The sequence below is a fragment of the Coloeus monedula genome, assembly GCF_965178545.1.
Source record: "Coloeus monedula genome assembly, chromosome: 8".
Taxonomy (NCBI): domain Eukaryota; kingdom Metazoa; phylum Chordata; class Aves; order Passeriformes; family Corvidae; genus Coloeus; species Coloeus monedula.
In genome coordinates this window covers 26015596-26042914 of record NC_138788.1, presented here as the reverse complement: position 1 = coordinate 26042914, position 27319 = coordinate 26015596, and the positions used below count along the sequence as shown (strand labels likewise).

The window sequence follows — 27319 nt, the reverse complement described above, 5'->3', positions numbered from 1 at the left end:
CGGCTCGGCACGGCTCGGCGCACCCCCGCCCCAGCCCTGCCCGTCCCGTCGCGTCCCCACGTGTCCCACCTGCGCTGCCAGGCCCCTCTCCCGCCTCCCGCCCACGTGTCCCTCACCCGCCCCCGCGCTCCGGGGCGTGGCCGCTCTCAGCCAATCACAGAGCCCCGAGCGGCCGCGCCCACCGCCCCCGGCAGGGCCGCCTCGTACGCATGCACGGCTGGGGGGCGGGGCCGCCGCTGGCTCCTCCCCCCGGCGCGGGCACGTCGGCGCGCGGGGCGGGTGTGACGCAGTTGCCCATGGTAACCCCGGGCCGCGCCGAGGATGGTGAGCGGGGCGGGGGCGAGCGGGGCCGGGGCGGGGGCGAGCGGGGCCGGGGGGTGCCTGAGGTTGCGGATGATCACCCCGCGGAGCGTGGGGTGATGGGGGCCGGAGGGTCTGTCGGGCCCGGCCGGGCTCATGGCAGGCACGGGCAGGCCTCGGGCCATGAGGGGGGGTGCCAAAGCGATGGAACCAAGAGGACGGAGCCAGGCTCTGCTCGGTGCTCTCTGACAGTAGGACAGGAGGTAACGGGCAGAATCTGATGCACAGGAAGTTCCACCTGAATACGGGGAATTTGCTGTGCGAGTGACTACGCACTGGAACAGATTGCCCGGAAAGTTTGTGGAGTCTCCCTCACTGGAGATATTCCAGAACCATTTGGACACGATCCTGTGCCATGTGCTCAAGGGGGACCCTGCCTGAGCAGGAGGTTGGACCAGATGATTGACTGTGGTGCCCTGCAGCCTGACCCATCCTGTGATGAGTCTCCCACCCAGGGAGTCTGGCGGGCCTGGGGTGTGAGTGCCCACCTGGGGCGTCCAGTCCGGTGTGGGGGCCTGGGGCTGTGCAGCTTGGGGGCACCCATACAACGGGATGAGAACTGTGTAAGTTTGGGGCCTCCAGCCATGGAAGACCCTGGCTGGGGTTGGGGCCCTGGCAGGACAAAGACATTATGGGGGACACAAAAAAGGGGGTTGAGTCCCAAAAAAAGGCAACAGAACTGGTGAAGGGCCTGGTGCACAAGTCCTATGAGGAGTGGCTGAGGGAGCTGGGAGTGTTTAGTCTGAAGAAGAAGAAACTCAGGGGTGACCTTATCACTCTCCAGCTACCTGAAAGGAGGTTGTAGACAGGTGAGGATCAGCCTCTTTTCCCAGGTAGAAGTGACCCAAGTGACCGGACAGGAGGAAATAGCCTCAAGCTGTGCTAGGGGAGGCTCAGATTGGACATTAGGAAGAACTTCTTCACAGAAAGGGTGATTAGACGTTGTAAAGAACTCCCCAGGGAAGTGGTGGAGTCACCATCCCCAGAGGTGTTTAGGGAAAGATTGGAAAGACTGGATGAGGCACTTGGTGCCGTGCTCTAGTTGACATGGTGGTGTTTGGTCATAGGTTGGACTTGATGATCTCAGAGGTCTTTTCCAATCTAATTGATTTTGTGATTCTGTGTATTGGTCTAGGCAGAGGCTGAGAGGCTTGAGGATGCTACGAGGGGGTCTTTGTTAGAATGGAATCAGTGTGCCTGGAGTTGATTCAGTCAAGGTGTGGAAGGTGTGGTGGAGGGGTGGGTGCTTGGGAGGGCTGGGGAGCAGGATGGCAGTGGCCTGAGAAGGGAAGGAGAAATGGAAGAGTCTTGCAAGGATGGAAGGTAGTGTTCAGAGATTGACTGTGAAGAGTCTGGGAGCAGTTGCGACTCTAAAGGGACAGTGGACAACTCAGCCGAGGTGGGAGGAGGCCACCCTGGGACTTGATCCTGGCTATAGGAATTGAGGGAGCTAGAAGAGAGCTTGCTGAGGTGGAAGGGCTGGTTTTTGATACACAGCCTTAGAAGGGGAGTTCAGTCATGGCAGAGAGAGCCTGGATGAAGGGGTTGGGTGTTCAGAGATGGCCAGGACTGAGACAAAGTGCTCAGGGACTGAAAGGAAACTGCCAGTTGGGTGGGATGGACAGTCTGGTGAGTCACTGGGAAAACCCAGTCAGTGCTTGGCTGGCTAGGATAATTTGCTGGGATGTTGTGTGCTCTGGGGTTTTCTGCCATGGGCTGGCGAGATGAGGGACAGTCTGGGTCGAAAAGAAGAAATAAGAATAAACTGTGGGAAAGACTGGAAGTGGAGTTTTGATGCTGATGAGAGAAAGAAAGATCCCAGGGAGAAAAAATGTGTTGGAGGAGAGAAATGAATTGTTTGAGAGGTAGCAGTGTGGGTTGAAGGAAGAAACTGGGGTCTTGGGTGAAGGGCAATGCTAGGAGACAGGTGAGATGATGAGGGTATGGTGCAATCTGAACTGAGGTTGAAGGAAGCATCGGATGATGGACCAGAGTCATCCAGGTGTTGGAAACAATTTGGGTTTAGATGCCAGAGTAGTTGGGGTGGGACAAGTGGGATGCTGGTAAAGTACAAGGAGGACTGGAAGGAGGGGTTAGAACTATGGGTGAGGGGTGGTGAGAGTGAGCTGCCGTGGATGTGGAGCCACCCCTGAGAATGCTGCATGAAGAGAGAGCACAAGGAGAAGAAAATAGCAATGGGAAAGGTGCTTTCCCAAGGGCAAAACTTTGTTTTGTCCAGGAGCCCTCTGGACACAAGCTGGATTCATGCACATGGAGGGATTCATGCATGGGAAGAGGTGCAAGCAAGAGCACCAAAGGCAGCTTCTCATCTTCACTGGGTTAATTCTGGCTGCATCCCTACCTGCTGGGCCACAGAGAAAGAGACTGAGATAAGGCCTGTGGGATCTGCTCTATTTTAGATGAGTTGGTGATGGGGCATGTCACACCAGGCACCAAAGCCATCACAGGATGGACATCTGCTGTAAAGATGAGGGCAGCTGCCTCCAGCAGTGCAGTGCTTTGTGGGACACATTTGGCCTGCAGCTGCCAAATCTGCTCTTCTGCCTTATGATGTCCTGATAAACTGGTGTAGTCTGGGATCTGGCTGCTCTTATGCAGGCGCTTTGTGTGCGGAGAGGGTGGACTGGGTGTTCTCCAGTTTTCATGTTATTTGATACAACATTTTACTGCCTCTTTGTCTATTTTCAATTTCTTGGAGTTGTTTTTTGAATTGTAGCCTCTCAGGCAGGGTGGGTGGCACTTTGGGGTGCCTGGTGGGCTGGCCAGACTGGGCAGGGGATTGGAGAGCGATGCACTCTCTCTAGATTCTCGACTTTTCACTAAAACAGAATAATCATTTGTGGTAGAAACTCTGAAACAGCAGCAAATATATCCAAAGCAGCTATGGCAGCCTGGGGGTGTGGGTCAGCAGTCAGAAATGATCCAGACAGCTTCATGTAACAATTTACTGCTTGTCATCTGAGCCGTGGTAGCTGCCCGTTCCTGCCATATCCTGATTGCGCTGGGAAGTGCTTAAACTCCCCTCAGTGACTGCTTGCTCCAACTCCAGTGATAAGAGGGTTAATGCTGAGGTTTAAATTATTTCAGTGTTCATCCAAGTGAGTAAGTACAGAGGGGAAGTGTCTCCTTCTGCAGAGCATACCAGCATTTCTCACAGCTGTGGGGCAGGGGTGGTGGAAGGTCATAGTTGGAGCATGGAGGGAAGGATGAGCCATAAAACTGCAAAGCATGAGAGATGTGTAGTGCTGAAGTCTTTGGCACCGTTAAGCAGCATCTGCAGTGGGCACATGGCAAGGACGAAGGGAGGCTGCTACATGAAAGGATATGCTGCTTTCCAAAGTTTAGGAAATGCTGTGTGAAGCAGAGCTTGTGGCTTTCTCGTCACTGTAATAACAGTCTTTACCAAGAGAGATGGTATGCTATCCATAGATGCTGGGGCCAGAGGATGGCTAGTGTTTTTCTAAAAGTATTGATTGAAGATGACATCATTGCGTCAAAACCAGATTTGTCAAAGTGTGGCCCCGTTTTACAGTTGAGGAAACTGAGTCACAGAGTGTCTAGCTGACATTAGGCACATCTGGTGGAGAGGATAAAATACCAGCATAGCTAAATACATAGGCATCTTTCTTCTAGTCCTGAGCTCATGTTTCTAGGAAAACCAGCATCTATGTCTTGCCTGCTCTAGGTGTACCTCATACCCAGAAATTCTTTCTTTTGTCCCTTGTTCCTTGGCAGTAAGGCTCTATTTAAAATGGTCCCATAAAAAAAAAAATGCTTTCAAGGGTTATAAGTGTCTCACTACTTTAGGTTTCAGTACAGTTCAATGTCATGTTTTTTGGTTTATTTTACTGATTGCTGAGGGATTGATACGAGAAACCACCTGCAGATAGGAGAGTATACCAGTCACTGGCCAAGACTTTGAAGTTCTGAAACCAGACAGAGACTGCTGACATTGTCCAGTGCTGGGCATTGGCTCTTCTCTGCACAGGGCAAAATACTTCCTTCAAACCTGCTGGAACCAGAGGAGTTTGATTTTAATTATGAAAAGAGGATTCATGCTGGTATTGGTTTATGTATCAAACTGGAAAGTGCTGTGTGACCTCTTTGACAGAAAACTATATTAGTAGGTTTGAGCTGGAAAAACTCTGTAGGTGACTCGACTCCATTAAATTTTGGATTTCAATGCAGGAAAGAAAGTCTGCATTGAATGACACCATATGGTGGAGACATGCAGCAAGCAAATGATTTTTTGGGAGTTTTGCCAGAGTAAGAAGTATTGAATAAACTGTGCTCAATAGATTAATTTACTTCGGTTGTATTTTGAAAAAGACTGGATGATTTTATGACCATTAGTGACATTTGCAGTTCTGCAGCCGAAGATAAAGGTAATCAGACGTCATTCTTCAGGGCACCAGCTAATCAGTGCAGTTGTGAGGAAGGACTCCCCTCCTCCAGCTCTGTGTGTGCAGGATTGCACCCTGGATGACAAATGTAGCCTCATATATCCACTGCGCAAGGCAGGATATTTGGCTCAACTAAGCCCCTTGTCCTTCCCTGTGTCAGCTTCTCCTGTGTGACTTTCTGAAATCGTCATGTGTACCCTCTGTCTTCAACTTACTCTTTAAAAATCGTGAACTGCTACCATATTGCTTAATTAAAAGTAAATAAATTGGTGCCCAAAGCTGTGCTAGATGCTGTGCTGGCACAGCATGGAGGTGCTCCCATGCCATGGAAATATGGTCTCTCTGGGGTGAGAGATAGCCAACTGATACGAATAAGGAGAATCCAAGACAGGTTTGAACTTGACATGTTTGCTGCCTAAACCTCATCAAGGATTGTAGGTGTGGCAGAGAAGGAATTAGCAGAAGAATCATGGGCTGGTTTTATGGATATTTTGTGAAGTTTCTCCCACGGTTGTAGGAAAGGCACAGAAGTTTGAGAATCGAGCTTAGCAATGCTGGGAAGCTGTGGGGAGACAGGTGCTGTCACCTCAATGGCAAATGTACTAGGCTGAGTATTGAGGGTAAAGACAAGTTACTTGTGATTGCAGCAGTGGGGAAGATGGCGTCTCTGCAGGGTTGTAGAGATGGGGGGACGTGGTCGTAATGGCAGGCTGAGCTGCTGAGCTTTGTGGCTGTATTGCATCTTGGTGAAGTGATTTGATTCTACCTAAATATCCACATCTAGTAGATAAGCAATTGGTGGTGACTGAGGGTGGTTTTATTTTAAATTCATTATCTGAGCCTTGTGGCTAATAAAGTTAAACAGAATACATTTACTTCTCTTTCCTAATAAGAATCAACTGTGCTCTGCAGCAGCTTGTGGGCCATGCTTTTTATCCATGCCCCCTGTATCCAGCCCTCAGTACAAGGGAAAATTGTTCTTTCCATTATGGCTTTATATTGCCAATCTGATACAATATTTAAACAGATTATCTCAATGCTCTGTTTGTCCCAAACCAATTTTTGCTTTGGCCTATAAAGTGAATCTTCCTTTCAGTGGCTTCTGTGGTACAGGATGTAGTTACATGCATCAACTAGTTCAAAAGATCCATATACAGCATGGATTTAAAGCTGAATAAACCCACAAAACCCTTAGATAGGACTATAAATGTCACTGTATTTTTATATATGTCTGATTTTTTTTTTTTGAGAGAGAGAATAGGATTACTGCATGCAGCTATAATTGAAAGTCCTTTGATAATTTGGTGGGTATTTTAAACCTAGGAATGATATACTTTCATAAAACCACACATCCCTGTTTTCTGAAGGATGCTAATAAGATGGTTAGCTTTGCTTTCATGCTTGATGTGTTTATGAGTGCTCTTGCCCATTTAGTTGCCTCGCCGAATTTAATGCCCCACTCTGATTTCATAATAATTGTCAGGAGTCTCTTTTTCTTACTGTATGTCCCCGCTCACTGTCTGGAAAATGCAGTCTCCTCATTGCTGACCCCATCAGTCTGTCTCCTCATGGTGCTTGTAAAGAAAACCCTCTCCACCAAGGACAAAGATGTTTTTAAACAAGCCAATCTGATATAAGACATAGTTTGCTTAACCCAGAGGTGACCAAGAAGCGGTTGCTGGCTGACTGTGCCCAGCCTTGAGTTGCCCTGTCTGGCTGCCCTTCTCCAAAGGCTGCACACGCTGCCGTGCTGTGCTGTTCATTATCTGAGCAGCATCTGCAGTTCCCTTCCCTGTTACAGATGCCGCAGTCTGCTTAGTTTTGTGCAGCTGACATGCTGCCCTTACACTCCTGTGAGGCGTCTCTGCGGCTCCTCAGCCAGCTCACATCTACCCTGGCCTGCTCGAGACTCGTCCTGCTTCTCACCCTGGACACTCCAGTGAGCGAGTGCCACTGGCCTGGCTGCCGTGCAGGCATCCCGGGAATCCTCCCTTCTCACTACTGGCTAAGTCCCAGCACGAGACATTTGTTACCTGCCCTGCTTCAAAAATGTGCTCCTCCTCTGTTGCTTCTGTGCATCTCCTTTGCACCAGATCTTCTCATTTCATGGCTTTCTACCTGACATCTCCCATCAATGACAAGGCATTGCTTTCAGACTCTCCTCAGCCTGTTAGTTTCAGCATTGTGTTTGCCAGCAGAGGAGTGCTTGTCCATCAGTGTGTGTGCAACAGGGGCTGCTTGTCCCACATAGTGGTGGCATGCAGCAGGGAACTCTGCTGAGTTATTTTTTCCAGTCTACTAAGCTGTCAGGAAATGCCTTCTGTCTTTCTAGCCAGTGTGCTCATAAGACCAATTAAAAAAATTAAAAAGAAAAAAATTATAAACCCATCTGAGCATGGCCTTCCTTAGTTTTAAATCTTTGCTAACTATAGGGAGAATGCTGGATTCATGTTTTAAACACGATTTACAAAATAGTAACAGTCGTAGGAACCAATACTATTATTTGGCTCTTGATTTAAGTTGTATATACAGACCATGTAACCTGTGCCGGCAGCTACTGAAATAAAGTCCACTTCTCTATGTTGGCTTGCTTGTCTTCCAGCCTTTTAAATCAGCTTACTTTATACCTTAGAGAATACTTTTATTTCTATATATATCTTCTCTTCTATTGGCTACCCCAGATAATCCTGTGATCAGCCATGCAGCAGTGTCACTTGAGTAGAATATGGAACGATGCTGATCGTTTTCTCATAGGCTGTCATACTAGCCCAGAAATAGCATCCATCTACAATGGGAGAAGCTCTATTAACATTTACAACTGTTCCTCTTCCCGACCCTTGAGAATTGCTCCATGGTAGATAAGCAATACTTTGTAATACATTTCTTTGCGCTCCGTATTTTGGAGTTGAATTCTGAAATATAAAGGCACCTAATCCTGATCTGCTCTGGGATACACTGCTCTGCTCTTAGCAAGTGGTGCTGTGAATAGGATTAGCATTTCAACAGCTTCTTTTTTTAACTGTGAGCAATAAACTAAAATAATAGGGCCTGATTCAGAGCTCTCCAAAGTCGACAGTAGTGCTTTGGCTGATGTACATTGGCTTTGGGTCGGGCCCATAAGAATGGGAAATTCAGTGTTTCCCTAGAAAGGAAGGAGAATGTGTGAATTTTAGAGTTCCTGCTCCTGTGGAGTCTGTCCACACTGAGCTGAAATCCACAGATTTACAAGCCAACAAACACAACTGTAAATTTGACGGCAGGTGAAAAGAAAATGTGTTGCTAGTCATGCAGTTAAAACTTGTGCTTTTTAATGATGTCAAGGGCACTTAGGACATGCATATAAACAAGTAACCATTAGAGGTATTTTTGCTGCTGTTCCTTTTCTCTTCCCTCAGACGTGTGGAAGTGCAGACCATCAGTGGGGCAGAACATGGGTTGGGCACTGTGGCCAGGGAGATGAACTATTGGGCTGGCAGGGTTTGAAGTGACTGGCTGCACTGAACACAACCCTTCAAATTCATTAGCCATGGGCCCATGGGTGAGAGCCAGCTGTGAGCTTCTGGCCCTCAGGGCCCAGCACGTGGTGTTACAGGCCTGTACACTTCAGCTAAAAGCTGTTTGGGGATTTACTGTGCCTGTGCCTGTACTGGGCAGCTGTGGCACCCTCTACCAAGCATAGCCCATTGCTAATTAACAGCTCTTGAGCAGGGCCTGGATTCCCAGTTTTTTACTTGCATATCACCTATGAAATAATAGGGCCTGATTCAGAGCTCTCCAAAGTCGGCAGTAGTGCTTTGGCTGATGTACACTGGCTTTGGGTCAGGCCCATAAGAATGGGAAATTCAGCGTTTCCCTAGAAAGGAAGGAATATCACCTATGAAACAGGTGATACCTTGAGCCTGCTTATTAGTCAGTAAGACTGCAGTTTTGCTGTTCCTTGCACAAGCTCTGAATTTTTGAACCTCAGCTTTTCTCAGTGCTTTTTAAAAGCACAGCAACAGTGGCAATCCTGCAGCTTTCTACAGATGTTTTTCAAACCCTGTTTTACTAAGTTCCTTCTCTTCTCCCTGTTTCTTACACATTACACATGTATTTTGAGCCATGGTATTAAATTCTGGCAATTTAACAGAAACCAAATAAATTACTCTGAAATCTAAAAAGCTTACAGGGGTGAATTGGATGTCACATGCCTTTGAATCTCTGAGCGTTACTGAAAGCTTTAGCATCACGACCTGTAGTGCCGTGTCCTTTCCAAAGCACTCCCACCTGCGAGCAGTGAGGTGAGCAGCTGGAAGCGGCGTTTGCCGAGTGGCTGAGGCTGGGCTCTCCCGGAGTGGGCAGAAGGACACTGCTGGAGATGGGGGATGCATTGCAGACAGTTGTACTGGGACATGCAGCTCTTTATCTTGAGGACAAGTTTCTGATTGCTGCGATCTGGAGGGGATCGGGAGCAACCTTCAAGGCTCAAATAGTCCTTGGCTCTCAGCAGGAATATTTAGAGGGTTTAGTTCCTCATAGCAACAAAGCACTTCAAGATATTTAACTGATTACACCCTTGCAGGTCGACAAGAAGCATTGTCTCCATTTTGCAGTTGGGAGAACAAAAAGGCTTGAGATATGGGCCCCATGGGCTCAGGTTTCTGCTGATACTTGAACTTTCTTCCTGGTTCTGGGTCTTAGTGGGCCTCAACAAGGGAATTGTCTGGGAGAGATGGAACAGGAATGCTGAGGGCTCCAGAAAGGGCTGTAGATGTGTTTCTTTCCTATATTTTCTCAGGCAAATTAGTAGCAAGAGCACCTGTGTCCGCAGGCAGGGTCTCAGAGTGCTGTGTGCTGCTTGGGCTTTGAGGAGGGATCCCTGACATGCAGGGACTGCAGAGCAGCATGGCAGCGTGCCCAAAGACACCCAGGCATGCCTGGTGTTACAGCCTGCTCCTGTGCCCTTGGCTGCAACAGCCCCTCTCCTGCGGGGTGGGCTGGGCAGTGAGAGGCAGATGGAAGTCGGGTGATTTGCATCTCTTGGTTATGTGCCAGGATCCAGAATATTTTTCCAGCCATTTTACAGAGGTGCCGGTCTCTGACTGGTGGCACTGACAGAAGCTTGGGTATGCTTCTGTAAGGTGTGTGGTTGTAAATGAGCTGACCTGCATATTCTGTTTCCTAATCCTGAGTGATACTGTCAGCTCAGAGGGCTGAGCCTGGCTAATGACTGGAATCCACTGTGCTTTTCTTAGCGAGGATGTGTGGTGATCTGAGATAGTTGTTAAGTGCTATATCCTGAGAATCAGAACTGCACGTGCCCCATGGGTCCAGCATGTTTTAGACAGATAAACGGGGTTTGAGATGACCAGGGAGTTACTGTGAAAAGAACCAATGTCAGGTACATAGTAACCTGCAGTTAACTAGGAGGCAGATCAAATTCATGGGGTTTTCCCTCTGATAAAGGTAATGAAGAGCTTGCAAGGACTTGGTCAGCAGCTTCTGCACAGGGTATGCATAGGCACTGTCTCTCTGGCACAGGGAATGTCAAACAGCTGTGTGACAAGAGCAGTGTAGCCAGCGGGGCACCCTGCTGTGTGACATTTGTGCTGTCTGAGACCTTGTTGATGCTCTGAGATGGAAGAAAATAGGGGCAAAAGGAGGAGTAGGAAATTAAATGGGAATGGGCACTGCAGAAAGGTATTCAGGTGTCTTGGGACCCACCACCAGACAGAATCCATTTCAAGGGAGGAGAGCTTGACATAGTGGGGGGGCGAGAGTTGGGGTGGGGAAATAACAGCTATGATCTCTCTTGTGGATTTAGGGTTTACTGTCAATCCTGCGCAAACTAAAAAGCACCCCAGACCAGGAGGTGAGAATCCTCCTCTTGGGACTGGATAATGCAGGCAAGACCACACTCCTGAAACAGCTGGCATCAGAGGACATCAGCCACATCACACCAACACAGGTGAGGAAGGCCTTTCCTTCTTGAGGCAGTTATTGTATATATATATATATATATATATATAACCTGCCACCTTATACACTAGTGATTCATCAGAGTCTGTCAGTAAAAAAGGGAGCAACTGGAGCCTGGTGCACCATTAAGTTTGTGTCTTTTCTGCCTAAGAGGAGGCTTCCTGAAGGAGCCAGAGAGCTTCGGGCCTGATCGGTCAGGTAGTGCAAAAGTGGATGAGTGCTGTGGAGTTCTGCAAAAGGCTTTTGGGTCATGCTAGGGTTGCATGGATGAGACTTTGTTCCTGTTGTCCTTGCCAAACAGGGGACACGTAGAATGGATGCTGCAGCACTGGGCAAACCCTTGTCTCTTTGCATCTTTCACCTAACCAGCTCCAAGGGTCCTGCATATAAAGTGCTCCCTTCCTAATATCTCTCATGCCGTTTTGTTGAGCTTTGGGGTTGAGGAGAGAGATGTCTCCCATCAGAAGCACTGCAGCATTGCTCCAGAGGAGGTTGCTAGAGAGCTATGGGAGATGCTTCCCCCCACCCTGTAGCTGCCTCCCAAAGCTCCCAGCCGTGGCACCCTAATTCCAAGCCTTGGTCCCCTGGGTGGTGTGGCAGCACGTTGCCAGCCCACGCCACATCCTGTTTTTCTACTTGAATGCACTTTCAGTTGGTGCTCTAATTGATGAAATGGACCCTTCAGACGTGCAGCTGTTGCTCTTTTAAGCCCAGCATTAGCTGTGTCGTGTCGAATTGAGCTGAGACCTCTGGCTTCATATTAGTTGTGACTGTCTACTCAGCTTTCACAAGCTCAATCCTGCTTCTCACAGTGCCCTTGTTTTCTCCTTATCTGTAGCACTCCCACCTCTTCCTGCACCCACCCTGCTGAGCCCTCTCAGGGCACTAACTGCATCATATGTCTCCATAGCCATGACAGCATCAACCTTTGACCCAAGAACACTGACAAACTGATGGTTTGGCAGCTGCTTTCGCTGGTGCCTCTCCCACAGCTGATCCATCTTTGTGGCTACCAAGCCCATCTCACTGCACGTTGCAGGCATGGGATATATAAGGTGTTAATGTCTGGCTATGAACATGCTCCAGTCACTCAGGTTTATGCTCTATGTGGCTTTGTTTCTGCTCTTTCCAGGGCTTCAACATCAAAAGTGTACAGTCTCAAGGCTTCAAGCTGAACGTATGGGACATAGGTGGACAGAGGAAGATCAGACCATACTGGAGGAACTATTTTGAAAACACTGATATCCTTGTGAGTATTGGCTGCAGTTGAATGCTGTGTTCATGCAATGGCTTTCCAAGGTCTCAGCCAGAAATTCAGAAACAAGTAATGTAATGTCCCAGCCCTCAGCAACACCATTGCCATTGTAACAGGAGTTATTCTGGGCTAAATGGCAAGGTTGGTTGGGTGCAGTAAGAAAAATACAGTTATGTTTGCAGAAATCATTCAGTTGCATGTTTTTACTTTCACAGGATGGTGCTGTTTATAGCCAGTTCCTTTCCTCTCATCTCAGTCTCTTTCAAATGAAAGAACATTAATAACTTGTACTTTACCCATCTATAGCTCCTTTCACTGGGGACTCTGAGGGCCTGTCATGGGCATTTGTGACTTAAGCATCATGTGTAGAGGTAGGTCAGTATGGTGCCCTTGTTTTATAGGTGGGGAAACTGAGGCATAACAATTAAATGCTATGTCTGGCATCAGATAGGAAAGCGTCTGACTGAGGGACACAGAGACCTCTTGTCTTTTCTTTTGCTCCTTTAATCATAAGGCTGTCTTTTAATGGTTTTGACAACTTAGCTGTAATTACCTTACAGTTAGGTACAGATGACCACAATTATATTTACAGTGCAGGACCTTTGTTTTTCCATGCCAGAGCACATTGCCCTGGGATCCTCCAGGTGCTGTCTTGGCTATTTTCAAAGATCACCTCTAGCATGCAGCCACATATGCCAGAATGAAGGCAGGCAGACGGGGGCTGCAGGCCTCTCCCTGCCCCAAGCAGTATTGCCTGTGGGAACAGAGAAAAGCCAAGGTCTGCAGGCTCCCATGGGAAAGTGGGAAGCTCTCTCAGAAAGATGCCATTCCTCCCTCCTGTCACACACATACTCAGTAATGTGTCAGGAGCTTCAGTGCACTTGCATGGAAAGATCAGTGCAACTAGGAACAGGAATCTCTACACCAAGGCTCGTGTCCAGTTGCTGAAAGGCCTGGCTGTGCCTGCAGGCTTAGAAAGCATTGTCCAAATGAAGCTGTTATTTAAATGTGACTAATAAACCCTTGGTACTCTCTTTTGCTAATCGTCCTTTTTGAGCCTTAATTTGGAATCTAAAGTTCGAGGGCAGCCACCACTGCATAAACCCAGTTGATTGCTTTTGCAAAGAGGAACTGTGAGATTTTCCATGGGGTAAGATTTGGGTTTGAGAAATGAGCAGGACACAGGTTGTGCTCTGTGGCCACTGAGGACAGAGACATGGCATGGCTGTGAGGTGACGGTGCCCACTGAGCCCAGGCTCTGGCACTGTGTGTGGTGGGGAGGCAGTAAGTGTGCAGATCAAAGTCAGCCCTGCAAAGCGGCAGCGCTGGGATCTCTGCCTGCTGTGGCAGGTGCTCAGGCTGCAGAGGCTGTGCAACCACAAAACAGTATCTGGAAGACTCTGCTGGCAAAGGCAATGAGCTACACTGGCCTGTGGGCTTCTACCCTTCCCAGAGTGTGCTGCATGGGAGGTGCAGAAATAAAGGTGAATTTGAAGACTGAAGGAGATGAAAGCAGTTGTTTTCCCTGCCCCTTTCACCTTAGTTAAAGCAATGTACGGAGAATCCTCTTCTTTTCATATGAGTAAGAAAATGGGTGGATAGAAGCAGAATCAGTTTGGGGGAAGCAGCAGTGTGAATTCAGAGAAATAACTGGTGCACAGATGGACTTGAGTTCCCCTAGCTGCTTCATGCTGACACCCAGTCCCAAAGAGGGAGATGTTGGCATGTTGGGGCAGTGCTTTGCTCTTTCCATACACACCAAAACTGGGATCATGTATATGCTGATGGATTGCTGTCTTCTGCCAGTCCTCACCCCCGTTTTAGCCAGTAATTTTACCCTCTGACAAACCTGGTGCAGATTGTGCATTTGTAAATTAAGCCAACTTATCCCTCATGCTATTTCTTCATCTAGTCCCACCACTTACAATTTCTGCCCAACCCATTTACTCCAGGTTGTGTTTTGGCTTGCTTCTCAAAGGAGGTACCCAGCTTTACAGGAATTTCTTTCTCAAATCTCCATTCTCCAACATGGTGTTCAAACTGGCAAACTATGTTACCAAGCACCACAGCCAAAAACAGGCTCTTGTGTGGCCTTGGCCATAGAAGGAAGTTGGAGATGAGATACACTACAGTTCCCAGGACCCCCTGCTTCTCTCTTCTCTTAAACAGTGTTGCATAAAACAGAAAGGACCCTCTAAAGAGTATTAAAAAGCAGGAAGGAATTACAAATTCAAATCCATGCAGGTGCCTTTGAATGAGAGCTTGGTCTTGCATCACACACCTGTGATATTTGGAAGCTTAACGCAGGCAAATAAGGTGTGGATATCTGGCTGATTGCATATTCAGACAGGCACCTGCAGCTATTTGGCACAGTGCTTGCTGGTTTGGAAGTAGGCACTCGGCACATACTTTACTTTCTCTGTGCTGTGCTTTTGTGGCTTTTGCCCCAAGCACTGCTGTCTCTAGTTCTCATCTTGCAAAACAGCTCCCTAGCGAGGAATGAGCGGTGCAGGAGAAAGCCCGGCTGGTTGGGACCCAGAGCTGTTCCTTTCCAGTTAGACAAGCACCGTAATATGGAAGGTGCTGCCTTTCAGTTCACAAGTAGCACTCGACCATTGCATTCACGTTTTGTGGACTTCCGCAGGGATGTCCTGAGGGAGGACGGACAGATGACAGTCCAGCCTTGCCCCAGAACACAGCTGTCAGCCCTGCAGCTTCTTCCTTTCTTTTGGTCTGTGTTTCCTACCCCAAATGCACAGAGGTGGATGCTTGGTAGGGGCAGGGAGGACGTTTGTAGCTGATCCAGTATTAGTGCACGTGCATGGGATCACATTGCAGGGAGAGGCCTGTGTGTCACGCTGTGCCCACTGGGCTGGTCCCCATCACGTGGCACCGGGTGCGTGCTCTGCTGGCGCATCCCGGCGCAGCTGTGTCCAGCCCTGCCGCGTGTCCCCCAGCCTCTGTCAGTGCACATCAGCCCCCAAGTGATCTGCAGAGCGGCTGGGAGGTTGCTGGGTTACTTCCTCAGGCCTGGCATACAGATTCTCCTGCTGCGTGTTTGGTCCCATTTCAAACAACTCAAATGCTGCTCATTAAGGGAGTGCCTATAGTTTAATAGATATTGCTGCTAGAGATCTTCCCTCCCCTTACTATTTGGTTGAAATTATGCTGGAAGCATGGAGTCTTATGCTGAGACTGCCTGCAAGGATACCATTTATCTTGATGGCGGGGTGCTGTGCTCATCTATTCCCTGAAAACCAGGCTGACACTTGCTCCCTGTAAGCCACCAAAGAGCATGCAGATGCCATGCTAGCAGCTTCAATCACTACTGATGGGGAATGGCAGCGACTGGAAGCAAAATGCTCAGTGTTTGTCACCAGTCCTGTCCCTGTCTGCTGTCCGAGCATCCTTCTTCAAAAACCTTCACGTATCAAGCAGTGAAAAAGGGATACCAGTCTATTCTTCCCTGCATATTATACTGAGATTCCCTGGTTTTTTTAGATGGCAGCTGAAGATGGAGTCTTGCAGGCTGAATCCAGCCCTCATCCCCAACCACCCTCTCCAGGAGGCTGCAGTAGGATTGCCTGATGGAGATGAACTCAATGTCCCCAACACATTCATGTGTCCCCTGAGTGCCATTGTGTGCGTTGGTGGCTTATTGAGGAGGTGATGCTAGAGGGCAGCATGGCACAGTCACACCAGGCTGATGTTTGTACACTTTGCTGGGGTGAAAGGCTGTGTCTAGCTCCCCGGGTTTTGCCCTCCTATGCTCAGCTTCAGCTTGTAAGCTGGTCATTTGAAACAATACCAGCAGTCTCCTGTTGTCTTCAGATAATACATGCTGTGGAGATGGTGACAGCATCCCCAGCACTGCTGCCTGCTCCTTTCTGATTCTACCCACATGGCTGTCCACTCCCCCAGCTTTAAAAGAGGTGGTTCGTTTCCTTTCAGAACATCATGAAGTTTTGTCAACATTTGCTGCAAATAACAGCAAGGATCTTTGTGCTCAAAAGCATAATTAATAGGTTCAGCTGACTTTAGCACATGCTAAGAGAGTTTTCTGGGAAGAGTAACTTTTCCTGTAATTTCTTTTTTCAGATCTATGTCATTGACAGTGCAGATAGGAAGAGGTTTGAAGAAACGGGTCAGGTAAGTTACTTGTGCCCAGCTTCCTTTGAAGTAACTCAGTGCTTCTGAGTGCCCCTTGCTCACAAAAGTTAGGAAGAGGATTTTGTTGTTTATGAAGGAAATTTGCATTTCAAGAGACTTGCCTTTCAACATCAATACAGATTATTTTGGTGGATGTGAAACAAGGAAAATAGGTAGCCTAATTCTGTTTAAATAGAACAGTGTTCATTAAAGTTATACAATAATAGCAAATGGAGCCTAATACTGAAAGCACAAACTTCTCTAAGTCCTTTAAACCTTGCCAAACCAAGACCCTGAGGAATCCTATTTTCTTATTTACAAAGCTGAAATGGAAATCACATTGACTTGATTGTCTTTTGGATGGAATTGAAAAAAAGCTAAGAACTTTCAAACTAGGACTGGCCAGAAAATATGATTTCCGTTTTGCAAAGTTTTGCTGTTTTGTAACATTTTTTGTGTTAGGTTGGAACAAAAATAGGACTTTTAAACTTTGTTTTGTAAAATTGAGAAAGTGACAGTGTCCCAAAATAGCTAGCAATAGGTTTACCCCACAGAAATGTAAATTAAAGCCTTCTGTTCTGCCTGATTTGAAGGAGACACTTGATCTTTTGCCTCTCAAGTCTCATGGACACACCCCAACAGCAGAACTGTTGGTTGTTCTAGGGGTGGGGGAGCCTTTCCCCTGCTGGAGCTATTACATTTTATATCAGTAATTAAATACTCATTGGGCAGAAGAGATAGAAAAGAAGCAGCAGCTTAGAGCACTTGCCTGAGTCAGGCAGAGTCAGCCTGGACCCCTCCTCATATTTCCGCAAACACTTTTGGTTTCAATAAATCAGCCGTGTCAGATGAAAGACCTATTTTGTTGAAAAATTCCCAGCCAGCTCTGTTTATAACTCCATCCTCTCGTCCTGGTTTCCAAACCAAACATTGCTTTTGGGGGGTGGAGTTGTATTTCCACTGCAGTTTAGCATCTCCCCAACTGTACTTGTTTAATCCAGAAGTTTCTATTCAGTGGATAAAAGATGTCAGTATCTGAGAGTGTGAGACCTTTCCAGCTAAATAAGGAGGCCACAAAAATCTCCTATACTCATCTGTCTGCAATGCCAGCAGTCCCTATAGGTTCAAGTTCTGCTGAGTTTGTCATATGTTCCCATAGGGAAGTGACTTGAGACTGAGTGCTGGTTTCACATGAGACCATTGCACAACCCTAGACATGAAGTATTTCAGCCACCATTGATCCACTGCAGATTCAGATTTGAGCTATTCAAAAAATCTTTTTGAGTCAACCCGTTTTGAATGAACAAACCCATTTTTTAAGATGCCATCCAATGCGTGCCATGCATATGGAGCCAAAATCCAGCTATTAAGGCTGATCTAGCTTGTCTTCAGCTAACCAGTGCCTTCAAAAACATCAGCACTTTCCTGTGGGAGGGAGATTTCCATTTTGGGGGGTGGTGGGGGTGGGAAAGTCCTCTCCTGTTTAAATTGCAGTGATTAATACTTCAAACAACCCCTTGAAACTCATTATTAGCAAAGATATCAGGGCCAGTGTCAATGGTTGCTCAGGTATAAGTGCCAGTCAGGCAATAACTTAAGACAGATTCCTCATACTGCCAATTTACATGGTTTTTTGCTGTTTCATCAGTTTTGGACTCCTGGGATCAGAGACTGGTAAAACATAGAGTTGTAACCTTTAAGGCAACTGCTAATTTCAGACCAAAATGAAGATTTTTCTAACCTGTAATTGGAAGAAATAGTTTTTGAACCTTGGGCAGAGATGATTGTATACATTTTTGCTCTCTTATAATAAGACCTAGGTTTCACTGGAACACACTCTTCTAGCATTTGCCCTAAATATATTTCTAATTAGAGACAACCACTGGTGGTTGAAGGTTTTCTTCCCTTCGCTCTCACCATCTTCCCCCCACCCCACTCCCTTGTAAATGATACAGGAGCTGGCTGAGCTTTTGGATGAAGAAAAGCTTAGTGGAGTCCCCGTGCTCATATTCGCTAACAAGCAGGATTTGCTGACGGCTGCCCCTGCTTCGGAGATTGCCGAAGGACTGAACCTACACACAATCCGGGACAGAGTCTGGCAGATCCAGTCTTGTTCAGCCCTTTCAGGAGAGGGAGTACAGGTGAGGCTCTGGAGAAGGCTTGCTGTGCCAGCAGGCCATCTGTAAGGATTGTTGATCTGCAGGGTGGGGCTGGACTGGCTGCCTCAGCGATGAGGGTCAGCACATCCAAAGCCTTGCCAGTGCACAACGTGAGGAGTTCTGTGTCTTGGGGCCTGTGCAAAGGGAAGGGAGAGCTGTGGGCCCTTGGGATCCTCCATCCCTGGGAAGGGGGAGAGCAATTGCCCCCCCAACCCAGGAGCCCTTAGCTGGCCCAGATGAAGACATTGATTTCTTTTAAAGAGACTGTTGTCAGGTTAATCATTCTCACAAAACAAATCGTCTTTTACTATTAACCCTTTGACTGGTACGAGTGTGCACTCTAGAAATCTGATTTACCTTTGCTACTGATGTCATTTGGTGTTTTGCTCAACCCAGGCGCCAGGGAGGAAAAACGGATCAATTTTTCTGATCCAGAGAAATGCAAGAGTTGCACATGGAGCAACGACCACTTCTAATGGCAGCATGTGGGGCAGCAAAAACCCACTGAGGGGCCTGCGCTGTGTCCCAGTCCTGAACTGTAATAGCTGAGTCTTGGGCTCCTGTGCTGTAGTCAGTTCCTGCGGTATAGTGGCTCTTTGTAATGTAAATGGGACCTAGGTTTGTTTATTTCACTCTTAGGCTTTCCTGAATTAATGAAGTATTTGCGGAGCTTGAAATCCGAGTACTCCCTTCACTGATATTTAAAGAAACAGAATGGTGAAGACATTTATCTTCATTGCAATTTCAGTAAATCCTTATTTGCAGATGCTACAAAGCAATACAGGATAGTCAGATCTCAAGCTGAGTATGAGGAGTTACAGAAGCAGCCCTCTATGCTGAGTGGGCAGTAAAATGGCAGATGAAATTCAGTGTTGACAAGTGCAAAATAATGCACATGAGAAACAACAATCCTAGTTATACATATACGACGATGGACTCAAAATTAGCTGCCATTACTCACAAGCAGATCCTTGGGAACAGAGCTCCTCAAAGGCCAGAGAGGAAAATTCAAATGCTAGACAATTACAAGAAAGCAAACAAGAAACATATTTTCTAGCAGGTTAAAGTCATGGTGAGCCCATACCTTGAACATGACCTTAATTTCTGTCTCTTGCTGCATTTAAAAGGGTTTTAGTAGTAGCAATAGGATCATAAAATCCAACAAAAAATTGGGTAGAAGGGTCTTCAGAAGATCTTTAGACCAACTTAATGTTTAAAGCAGAGATAACTTGAGTCTAGAGGAGGTTGCTGAGAGAGTTGTCCAGTCAAGTTGTATCTCTTAAGCATGGAGATTCCACATCCTCTCTAGGTAACCTCTTCTAGGCTCTTAACTACCCTAATCAGAAAAAATTATGGTCCATATATCTGCTCAGAATTAGGAGAGATTTGAGGATCCTCTGTCAGGAATGATCAGCACAGTGGCATCTGTATACAGGGATAATAAATAAATTAGGACTAGCATCTTGGAAGAGGGAGAACAGAGAGTGGGAAGATCTCCATGATTTATAAAATAAGGTATAAAAATGCCAGATAGACTGTATGCTATTTTTTACATTGCTAGAGGAAGCGTGTTCCTAATGAAATAATCAGAAAACCATTTAAAAGAAATAAAAATAAGTGCTTCTTTGCAAGTTGCATAATTAAATTCTGGATCTCATTGGCACAGGATGTGGGGAGACCAAAGGTATCAGGAAAAAAAAAATTTCTTCACTTAAGTGAAGAAGGGAGCTGCAGGCAATCACTGACCACTAAGACCTGGAGGCAGCTTTTGACTGAGGAACAGCTTGAGCCATGGTCTGGGAGGGAAGAAAAGAGTAAGGCAGATCCTGTTCCTACATGGCCTTTCCCCTGGCATCTAGAAAGAGGATGCTGGCCTGGATGAACTGTTGGTCTGACCCAGTACAGTAGTTCTGATTTAAAATTCTCAACCTGATTTTTAGACCTGGATGTAGTACATGGCGTCCCCTAAAAGGGCCTTTAGTTAGCTAAGCTACAAATTCAGCTATGTTGTAGCCAGTCTTGTGAAAGGTTTCAGCTCTAATCTTTGCTCTGAAATTTCCAGTCCAAAGAAATGTGACTAGGAAAGCGAGGCTGCAGTTGACGGGGTTTCAGGCAAACATAGGCCACCTTCCTCCCTCCTCCAGGCTGTTCTCTAGGTTATGGAAGTCCAAGGGGGCTCTCCAGCTGCAAAGGGGCAGTAAAGAGACAGATGAAGTTCAGAGATGAGTGCTGAATGTGGAAGAAGTAAATGATACAAAGTGTCACTCTCTGTTCCTGTGCTTTGAAATGTGCTCCCTTCTCAGGCAGGTCTGTGAGCTTTCTGGAGTGGGCTGCACACTTCTCCATTGACAGCACCTTCTTACTGTTCCTCCTCCCTGAAGCACAGCACATCCCTAATCATCCAGTAGTGTAAAATACTCAGCCCAATACCCTCTGCCAGGGAAATGAAATCTGCTTCTGCATTCACTTCCAGAAAAGAGAAGACCAGAACTAAGTAAACATATTTTCAGGCCTATATATTTTGTTCATCATGCTTATCTAGACAAATTAGTTTAGATGCAGGCCAGATAACATCCCACTTTGTTGTAGGCAGTCTCACTGCCCTAAGTACTGTAGCTCATTCCATAAATGATTATTGCAGAAAAGCCAGGAAATTTGCAAACTCTCTATAGCTTATAGTAGAAGAGCCCCTACATTTCTCTTCAGCCATAACTTCAGCCCTATCACATCAGACAGCAAGAATGTCAAGCACTCCCTTCCCTTGCAAATTGAACAAAATGTTTTGGGAGATGGCTTTTAAACTAAACCCAGATCAGCCTAGAAAGAAATGGTCTTCAGTCTTGGGATGTTAAGGAGACGTCAAATGTCAGAAGAATCAAAGAACTTGTTTAAAGAGTGAGATTAGGAAAGATGTTTTTGAGGATCGTGGTACACCAGGGTCACAGGTACCAGAGACTCAGAACAGGAGCTCTCCATATGTGGTTAAATCTCAAGTCACTGCTTTATGAACTTCTTTGAGAAGTGACAATGAGTGGCAATAAAATAAATGAAGACTGGGAAGCATCAGGTGTTCAGAATGAAAGACAAGGAGTGAGCACTGCAACCATCACAGCTGATGGAATGTGTTAGCTGAGGTAGAGTTGGAGACATTGCTGATGGATTTTGCAAGGAAGAGTGGTGGCATATTTTGTACTGAGCACATGCAGGAACAGAGTTCGTATGGGAAGATGTTTGTGACAGCTTCAAAGAAGAGCGATGAGCAAAGATAAATAATGCCAATACATGAAGGAGAAATAGTTTGAAGGTCATTTAATTAGTTTAGCAGCTAGCACCATTGTGTATAGAACTGGGTAGTTAAGACTGGGGATTTCAAGGTTAATGAGATTAGATTATGGTTAATAGAATGATATAAATTTAGAGAATTTAACTATTATTTGAAATGGGTTATTTAATAAAGTTGTTAATTAAGGGGGGAATCCATATAGGCATCTTCTCTTTTAAAATTAACCATTAGGGACTCTGGAAAAAGGGCCTAGCAGTGTCCTGAGCAGGCTCAGAAGAGAGGTGACTGGGTTAACTGGAAACTCCACGTAGTGTCTCTGGATGCCAGCTGGCAGCCCCTCTTATGCCAGCTGAAGACTTCATTACCTCCCGACTGTAACTGTGGGCAGCACTTGTCTTGTTAATCAGACTTCATGGTGCCATCGAGGCTTTTTCAAGCAAAATGTCTGCTTGGGTCTGATCTTACCCTCAGCCCCAGTCACAAAAGCAGGAAAGCCTTTTCTCCTTGCCACAGCCATCTGGGATCTGCCTCTGGAGCGGAGTCCTGACCAGCCTACACCGAGACCCTGGCACAGAGTACAGCAAGCGAGGGAGGTGATTACTGATGACAGCAGAGGAACATAAGGGAACTGTTGCCTCACAACGACTCTCTGGTGCCACGTAGGCTCTCTTGGGGTTGTATTTGTGACCAGATCTCAAACTGTAGCCCCTGGTGTGCAAAAGCTATTTACATTCCACCCTGGCCAGCCAGGGTGGTGTGAAAGCAAGCAGGACCCCTCTGCTTTGCTGCCTTCTCTCTTGCTGAGGTGTTATGTAGGGGCCAGGGTGTGATATTAAACATGACTTAAGGCTTGGGACTGATCTGTGCTCTGCAGCTTGTTTCTTGTCTGAAGCAAGATTCTCTCTCCAATCAAGGCAGTGGGAGTTCAGCCTGCCCCGAGGAACTGTCCTCCAGAATGATGATGCAGCGTATTGTGTCCAGAGTCTCCCAAACATAATGGCCCTCTGGAGATCATTAAAAGCCAGTGAAACTGAGAGTAGCCACTAAACTTCTCCAATTTATGCCAGAGCCTGTCTGGCCCAAAGGACTGTGGGAAGGGCTGAGCCTCTGTCTCCTCCCTAGCTGTTTCAACCCAGTTGAGAATGAAGCCCAAGACCCAAGTTAAGTCTATGCTGCAATTCAGCACTTTCATAAGGGAGAGATTCAGAACAGGACCATCCCTGGCAATGTGGTATCTGCAGAGCTTAGATTTTGTCTTAAAGGTGTCTTAGCCAGTACAGGCTGGATGGGGATCTTCCACATCTTAACAAGGTTCTGGAGCTACTTGTAAATGTGATGTAAAACCAGTTTTGATGACTGCAGCTCTCCTGGGGCAGGCAGAGCCTGTGCATGTTGAGGAAGAGCAACCATGTTTCCAGATTACAGGGCAGTGTCTTCTGATTTTTAAGTAGGGTAAGGAGGGAGTCTACAGTACTGCATCAGGGATACAAGGTCTCAGAGGACAAAAAAAAAAAAAGCTTTCACCCAGTCAAAAACCAATGGATAATGTACTGGCAGGAGCCTGTAAGAGCCAGCCTGTGTGATCACTGGAGGTGCAAGGAAATGACAGATAATGAAGGCACAGTCCTGGCTGTGCAGAGGGAGAAGAAAGTGGCAGTTAAAATAACGCATACCAAAAATGCTAGAGATTGAGAATTTTGCACTTGCCTGACCCAATTTGTTATGGCAGACAGAGGATTACATGAAAGGATTAAGCTTTGCTGTCCTTAAGGTCACATTAGGGGTCACAAGTTTGTGGCCTTGCCTGATCCTGAGCTTGCAGGGGAGCAGAAATTGGGAGGCTTTTTATGGGGTGGAAAGGACTTGTTCGCTGTGTTTGAAGTCAGATTACTTCACTCCCATAGCTGCAAAGCTGATAATGCAGAGAATAAGCAAGCAGTGGGCTAATCTTAAACAGGACTTTTTATTTCTCCCAGGGAAGGCTCTGCCAGTACTTTCCCAAGGGGCGTTGGAGTACAACTCCCTTGGCACAATAGCAGATGGGACTGCAGCAAGGCGGGGTTGTGTGAGCAGCATTTCTCTGCGAGGAGTGTTATCCTCTTCTCTGGGATTCTCTCTTTGCTTTGGTAAAGTTTACTAGCTGCTTGTTAAGGAGCTAAGAGAGGCAAAGCTGAAAGATCTGAAATCTTTCTCTGGCTAAGTTTTCCCAGGGTTGACTTGAGGCTGGAATACTAATATTGTATCCACCTCGATCCTCAGAGTAACTGCCAATGTCTCAGTGTCTCAACAAAGCAGCACAAGGACATCTATCAAGATCTAAATGTTACTGTAGGGATTATACTTTCTTCACAGAACCATCTTTTAAACATGCAGATATAGGGACAGAGTGTGCAGGGACAAAGGATGACAACAGTTGACTCCTTGAGGACTTGACTCTTTCAAGCACTGTTTCCTCCTTCCTGTGTGCCTTTCCCATAGCAGCTCTTTGTGTTTGTAGCAGCTTCCCTGGATTTCTTTATCTTACCAATGCTCCATCCTGCTTCACACCATAGGTAGAAATACTGTAAATGTACCTTTTAGGGTTTTTTTGCTTTCTACTGCATTTGGTATTCTCCAAAGCATCTGGGGACACTGCAGAACAACATCCCCCTCACCCAAAAAAGCTGCAGACGTGGCTGAGGAAGGCATCTCACATACACCTTTTTGATACAGCTGAACATGTTCATTTTCCCTTTATCACTGTCAGGCAGGGGGATATTTACAATTAAATATGATTTTTCCTGTCAATTAACTCATGCCATAAGAGAATTTTTAAAATCTATTCCTGCTTTAAAAGTTTGGTGACCTACTTACATATTTCAAGCGTGTTTGGAGTTCACCTTTCCTCTTGCATTTTGCTTTGTCATTCTTTTGCCCTCGTTAAATGCTTCATGCAGCCAGGCTCCCAGCCATGGTAAATCCCATCATAAACTCTGCTTTATGACCCTCTCCACGCTGGTGCTGCAATGGTCTGCCTTTCCCCTTGCCGAGCTCCCCAATGGCAGCAGGCAGAGTTTTAATCACTGTGAATTCAGGTTGTGGTCAGATTAGGTAGAAGATAGGATGCGTGTTTGTTGTTTTGCAGTGATGTATTGTCTCTGGGATTACTGTGCTGAATAGCAGAGGGTGTCAGCTGATATTTATTACTTTAAGCTGTCTCAGCTGTTCTGGTTCAGCAAATAAACCTACATTCAAAATGAATGAGGAGCTCTGCTTGTCTTGTATGCCATGATGTGTGCAAATGTGATTATTGCTTCCGAGGCAGGGGAAGCTGAAACTATTGTGGGAGCATTTTTAGTTATTTATTTATTTTTACTCTTTGCAGGCAATCATGCAGATTTCTAAAGCACACAATCAAGTCAAAGGCTTGACACCTCTCCTCCTAGCCCCATTGTTAAGCCCTGGCATTCCTCATGCTGGGAATCACTCACTCCCTCTCTCTCTAAAGTGATAAGCTTTAAACCATGCTATTGATTGCTTAAGGCATTACATGTTTTACACCTAGGTTATCAGTGTTATTGAAAGGGGAAGACACAAAGCTACCGGGCCTTAAAATGAATCTACCGCTCATCTTTTCCCATTTGCTCTGAGGATTTCAGACAATTTGTTTTACACTGATCTCTGCTGGGGAGATAAATAAATGAAACTGGAGACACCAACCCTCCCCAAGGTTAGAGTTAGAAGTGTTATTAGTGTAGGGCCTCATGTGCACCCCAGCACAAACTGGGCTCACTTATTCTTTATTTAACACAGCAACAAGGGCTGATTTCAAAAGTTGCTGCTCCCCTTCAGATAAGAAGTGTCACATAGCACAGTTATCAAGGTGAATTGGTATTTTCAAGTGAGAACCTCTCTGATTCTGATTAAGCCCTGAGGACTCCCTCTCTTCTCTCTTAACTCTTTAGCTGCCTTCTGACATGGCCACCACCTTTGTGGCTGAGGGATGACATAGAGGCACGGCAGTGAGTGTCAGCTCACCCGAAGGGCCTGCCATACTCTGCCTTGGGCCACCTGTCCTTGGAGAAGTTGAGGTCCTTGGCAGCCTTTTGGCAGTCTGGGAGCAAGGGTATAGGACACCAGCAACAGGGCTACCGTGGGGCTACCGTGATGTTTGCCCAAAAGCTCTGACCTTTCTTACGGTCTAACTAAGCTTACTGTTGTAATGGTACAAAAATGACCACTGAACATAATACAGTGAAATCCCCCCACTCTGAACTCCAAAGTGACATTTGCCTGGTTTCCAAACACAAAGATGCCCTGCTCCCCTCTCATCCCCAAAACCCTACCTTTTGCCTTCAGCCTCCCCATCCACAGAGATAACTTGTAGGAGGATAGAGGTAAGGGATTTGATGGGACACAAATATGAGGAGACTGTGCATCGTGTTCCATTGTGCATGTCCCCTAATGGATAAGTGACAGGAGCAGATGAAGTGTTTCTTTGGCTTTCAATAGCATGTCCCATTCTGGGTTCTCAGCAATAAACTCACAAATCAGGTATTCACAGCACAAGTGTTGCCGTCCTGCTTGCAGTGGCCAGAGAAGTCACCCACACATTTTTACAGAGATACCTTAAAGACTATATCAGCCTCTTAAAACATGACTACATAACTTCTCACTGAACCCCTGTGGGACCCCTGAGGGCCCACTTTCTGTGGGGACCCTGAGGAACAGGGTGCAGGGTCCAGGTCCGGTTATTGCAGTGACTTTCATGGATCTGAATTTCAAGGCTTGCGGATGAGCGGAGAATTAGAGCTTAATTTTGTTTTCTTAACAGGGGGCTGACTGTATAATAAACAGTCCCCTGAAATCCAGTCTCAAAGATAAGATGGCTTGCCCGAGGTTACACAAATCATCTGTAGCCAAACCTGGAACTGAGCCTTCATCTGCCACTGACATACCTTGTCTGCAAAGTGATCCTTCCTCGAAGGACCTACACATAGCGATGTGATGAGATGATGATACTTTTTATGGTCAGATGAAAGATTTAATAACCTCTGTGTGACAACATCTACCAAGCAAGGAAGCACTTATTTTTTTAACCCACAGTGGTTTTGGGCACAGAAGGGCAGGCAGGGGGTCAGTGAAGAGGCAGAACACGGTGCTTGCAGAATGGTGGTGGGGTGGGCTTGGGGGATTCCTCCTCCCTTCGCTTGACTAACATTACCTTTCTCTGTCTGAAGGACGGCATGAACTGGGTGTGCAAAAATGTCAGTGCTAAGAAGAAGTAAAGCGTTCTGAGCTGCATGGAAATGGAGGAGCGGTGGGAGCAGAATTCTAGCCTGAAAACACTAATTTGCTGCTTTCTGACCAAATGTTTTTCCATCTGTGCACAGCTACAGCTGTTAAAAATAAAAAAAAAAGAGAGAGAAAAAAGGGAACAACATCGGTTTAAACCTACTGCTGGATTTGGAACTTGACCTGCTCTTTAGTATCATTTTTTTAATCTCAATAAAGGAATTACATATTTCCTCCCTATGCATAAATAGTATTAAATGTCTGATTAGCAAGCAAGTTTGTAAGCAGAAGCAAGACTGATTCGATGTGGAGCAGAGGGAGTGGTGAGTTACTGTAGTGGCTTAGATGCATAGGAGTGCCCTATACGTGGAGTTGCTGAGGACACGCTCGGGCGTCAGTCACAGCGTCCCTTCAGTGACAGATAAAATGCAGTTGTGTTACCAGTTGTGGGTAGTTT

At 46.5% G+C, this 27319-nt stretch overlaps 1 protein-coding gene across 1 annotated transcript; it reads left to right on the top strand.

Moving 5' to 3' along the window:
• Positions 1-261: 261 nt before the first annotated feature.
• ARL3 (ARF like GTPase 3) lies at positions 262-27095 on the top strand. The gene is made up of 6 exons (XM_082285743.1): positions 262-324; positions 10588-10731; positions 11875-11991; positions 16096-16146; positions 18102-18287; positions 26808-27095. Exons 1-6 carry the CDS (start codon positions 322-324, stop codon positions 26853-26855), a joined length of 549 nt encoding a protein of 182 aa, XP_082141869.1. The 5' UTR covers positions 262-321; the 3' UTR covers positions 26856-27095.
• The last annotated feature ends 224 nt before the right edge of the window (positions 27096-27319 follow it).